This window comes from Sander lucioperca, chromosome 14, assembly GCF_008315115.2.
Source record: "Sander lucioperca isolate FBNREF2018 chromosome 14, SLUC_FBN_1.2, whole genome shotgun sequence".
NCBI lineage: Eukaryota > Metazoa > Chordata > Actinopteri > Perciformes > Percidae > Sander > Sander lucioperca.
In genome coordinates this window covers 9000902-9005901 of record NC_050186.1, presented here as the reverse complement: position 1 = coordinate 9005901, position 5000 = coordinate 9000902, and the positions used below count along the sequence as shown (strand labels likewise).

Genomic DNA, 5000 nt, shown 5'->3' with positions numbered 1-5000 from the left:
ACACACACACACAGACACAGACACACACACACACACACACACACACACACACAGAGACACACACACACACAGACACACACACACACACAGACACACACACACACACACACAGAGACACACACACACAGACACACACAGAGACACACACACACACACACACACACACACACACACAGACACAGAGACCACACACAACACACAGAGACACACACACACACACACAGACACACACACACACACACAGAGACACACACACACACACACACACACAGAGACACACACACACACACACACACACACACACACAGAGACACACACACACACACACACAGACACACAGAGACACACACACAGACACACACACACACACACTAAATATTTATGATTTTGGGGGGCTGTGATCAGCTGATGTTTGTTGATGTTTCCAGGTGAACAGATTGGGGATCGTTGCCGTCAGTGAGTCAACATTTATTATTTCAACATTTCAATATTTAAATCTTAGTTTCTCTGAGAGTTCTGCTCTCTGATTGGCTGCCGTGTTGTGCCGTAACGCTGTGTGTGTGTGTGTGTGTGTGTGTGTGTGTGTGTGTGTGTGTGTGTGTGGTGGTTTCCTAGGTAACAGCCTGCCCGATGACATCAGCTGTGTGGCAGCAGACAGGATGTTGGTGTTCGCCGCCGCTGGCCGAGACATCAGCGCCTTCGCACGCAACAAAGAGGCAAGAAAACTTTATTTAAAAACCAGTTGTGATTATTTAAAGACATACTATGACACGTCTCCAGCTGGGCTCCCCTACAGGTGGACTCATGGAACTGCACTTCATGCACACACACGCCACTTCCTGACCGCGCAAAACATACCAGAATATGTAAGCAGAAAGGTTGTTAGGCCTACGTTAAATACGCCACAATGCTTATGTCACCATACGATGTCATCACCATACGATGTCATCACCATACGATGTCATCACCATACGATGTCATCACCATACGATATCATCACCATACGATGTCATCACCATACGATGTCATCACCATACGATGTCATCACCATACGATGTCATCACCATACGATGTCATCACCATACGATGTCATCACCATACGATGTCACCATACCATATTATTGCGATTTTAAACATATTGCAATATTCTGTGATATATTGCAATTTATTACCTTTTTTCCAACTTCAAGTTTTTCCCAATTTCAAAGTATGTCCCCAAAAGGAAAATCTCTGTTCATCTCCCTTTGATGTTATTGCTGCTAAATGTGATGGTCCAGCAGACAGACTGACCATCACATACATAATAATAGATCCATACTTGGCGTCTGTGTATCCATACAGTATTACCACGGAAAATACTGCGATACTATGCTGTATCCATTTCCCCCCACCTCTAGAAACTGCGGGGATTATGAAATCATGCAAGCCCCGCATATTTTGCGCGGAAATCGGCAGTTTATGCGGCGAAAGTGCGGCGTGTTTGAAAAATGCGGCCCCCGCATAAACATGCAGACGTTTGTCTGATTATGTTGTCTGAGTTCTGAGATGACGTGATGAGGTTTCTCTGGAGGGACCGGGGTAAGGTTAGGCCCCGTGGGGGGGGGAGGAGACGTCAGCAGCTCTTCACCTGCTGCTCCACTGATTTCTTCCCCATTCACAGGGAAAGTGCAGTAGTGCAAGGATGAATTATTACAAAAATATATCAAAAATAACAAAAACAAAACAAGGAAACTAAGTACAAACTATTCAAATTATCATACCAAACAAATATTACACAATACCAAAGCCTAAAGCAGACCCTGACTGTTGGGCTCCATTAATACACAAGATGTAATGACGGCTGGCTGACTCTGACTCTGAGATATATATATATATATATATATATATAATATATATATATATATATATATATAGATATATATATATATATATATATATATATATATATATATATATATGTATATATACATATATATATACATATATATACATATATACATATATATATATATATACATATATATATATATATATACATATATATATATATATATACATATATATATATATATATATATATATACATATATATATATATACATATATATATATATACATATATACATATATATATATATATACATATATATATATATATACATATATACATATATATATATATATATATATATATATATATATATATATATACATATATATATATATATATATATATATACACAGTCGTGGCCAAAAGTTTTGAGAATGACACAAATATTAGTTTTCACAAAGTTTGCTGCTAAACTACTTTTAGATCTTTTTTTCAGTTGTTTCTGTGATGTACTGAAATATAATTACAAGCACTTTATACGTTTCAAAGGCTTTTATTGACAATTACATGACATTTATGCAAAGAGTCAGTATTTGCAGTGTTGGCCCTTCTTTTTCAGGACCTCTGCAATTCGACTGGGCATGCTCTCAATCAACTTCTGGGCCAAATCCTGACTGATAGCAACCCATTCTTTCATAATCACTTCTTGGAGTTTGTCAGAATTAGTGGGTTTTTGTTTGTCCACCTGCCTGCCTTGAGGATTGACCACAAGTTCTCAATGGGATTAAGATCTGGGGAGTTTCCAGGCCATGGACCCAAAATTTCAACGTTTTGGTCCTCGAGCCACTTAGTTATCACTTTTGCCTTATGGCACGGTGCTCCATCGAGCTGGAAAATGCATTGTTCTTCACCAAACTGTTGTTGGATTGTTGGAAGAAGTTGCTGTTGGAGGGTGTTTTGGTACCATTCTTTATTCATGGCTGTGTTTTGGGGCAAAATTGTAAGTGAGCCCACTCCCTTGGATGAGAAGCAACCCCACACATGAATGGTCTCAGGATGCTTTACTGTTGGCATGACACAGGACTGATGGTAGCGCTCACCTTTTCTTCTCCGGGCAAGCCTTTTTCCAGATGCCCCAAACAATCGGAAACAGGCTTCATCGGAGAATATGACTTTGCCCCAGTCCTCAGCAGTCCATTCAACATACTTTCTGCAGAAGATCAATCTGTCCCTGATGTTTTTTTTGGAGAGAAGTGGCTTCTTTGCTGCCCTTCTTGACACCAGGCCATCTTCCAAAAGTCTTCGCCTCACTGTGCGTGCAGATGCGCTCACACCTGCCTGCTGCCATTCCTGAGCAAGCTCTGCACTGGTGGCACTCCGATCCCGCAGCTGAATCCTCTTTAGGAGACGATCCTGGCGCTTGCTGGACTTTCTTGGACGCCCTGAAGCCTTCTTAACAAGAATTGAAGCTCTTTCCTTGAAGTTCTTGATAATCCTATAAATTGTTGATTTAGGTGCAATCTTAGTAGCCACAATATCCTTGCCTGTGAAGCCATTTTTATGCAACGCAATGATGGCTGTTCTTTGCAGGTCACCATGGTTAACAATGGAAGAACAATGATTTCAAGCATCACCCTCCTTTTAACATGTCAAGTCTGCCATTCTAACCCAATCAGCCTGACATAATGATCTCCAGCCTTGTGCTCGTCAACATTCTCACCTGAGTTAACAAGTCGATTACTGAAATGATCTCAGCAGGTCCTTTAATGACAGCAATGAAATGCAGTGGAATTTTCATGGCAAAGAAGGACTATGCAATTCATCTGATCACTGTTCTTAACATTCTGGAGTATATGCAAATTGCTATTATAAAAACTTAAGCAGCAACTTTTCCAATTTCCAATATTTATGTAATTCTCAAAACTTTTGGCCACGACTGTACACACACACACACACACATATATATATATATATATATATATATATATATATATATATATATATATATATATATATATATATATATATACAGGGCATGAAGTTAACTTTTTTGACCACCAGTCCCTGTAGCAGGTGGATTTTTAAATCCACCTGCTACAGGGACTTTTTACCAGCCACTTTTTTTTTGCGTCATAAAGGTGAAAACAGGACTTGCTGTGTCTCTATGATCCTGTCCTGTCCTATTGATGGCAGCCTACTGGTGGACATTGCTCCGTCATCACGTGCTGTAGTAGGGGGGGGGGGCCCGCCTTGATAATCCTGCATAGGGGCCGGTGTTGGCTCGTTACGCCACTGATATAAGAGATGAGATGACGAATGATGGTGAATGCGCACCATAACACATGAATTTTTTTGTATAGTTCTTAAAAATAAAGAAATAAATAAAAAGGAAACTTGTTTTGGGGAGAATAATACTTATTACTATTAATTCATTACTCTGGGCTGAGATTTCCTAGGAACCAAAAAGGCTCAGGATGCTGCAAATGTTGGTAAAATATGAAAAAGGCTGGTGGATTTAAGATAGAAAATAATAATGTATTGAATGAATCAAATATGAACATATCTGTCATTGTCATTAGCTTGTTAATCTTTACATTGTTTAGTTAATTTCCTATCCTGGCCTGGGACACACATTCATACGGTTTAATAAAGTACTTATTGGACTTTAACTTATCATTACACTTACAATAACGTAGCTGTCCTCAATTTAGGTCATCCTGTACGTCTCATCTTTTTTTCCTGCATCCACCGTGTGCGTTTGTGTGTGATTGTGTGTGTGTGCGTGTGTGTGTGTGTGTTTGTGATTGTGTGTGTGTGTGTGTGTGTGTGCGCGTGTCAGTCGCGGGGGAAACGGAGCAGCCCCGCCCGCTGCAGAGAGCCGACAGATTGAAACAGCAGCGCTGACTTTAGACCAGGGGTCACCAACACGGGGCCCGTGGGCACCAGGTAGCCCCCAAGGACCACATGAGGAGCCCTCAGGCCTGTTCTAAAAATAAAAATTATCTGTTTCCCACCTTGTTAAGTCATTGTTGATAATTATTGTGAGAAATCATTAACGTAATCAGTGTCTTCACATAGATGAGTATCATTAATCATTAATAATCATATATAACTAAAGGCAAACTCAGCAGATTAGTTATTTCAGAAGAGTGTATCACACTGGTAGCCC

At 39.9% G+C, this 5000-nt stretch overlaps 1 protein-coding gene across 2 annotated transcripts in view; it reads left to right on the top strand.

Annotated features, from left to right (window-relative positions):
- The window catches only part of wdr36 (WD repeat domain 36), a 24959-nt gene that overhangs the window by 644 nt on the left and 19315 nt on the right, over positions 1 to 5000 (top strand). For both annotated transcript variants that reach the window (XM_035991654.1, XM_031321157.2), the window contains exons 2-3: positions 429 to 456; positions 616 to 716. In XM_035991654.1, the coding sequence (XP_035847547.1) occupies positions 429 to 456; positions 616 to 716 (129 nt within the window). The remainder of the gene's footprint in view (positions 1 to 428; positions 457 to 615; positions 717 to 5000) is intronic.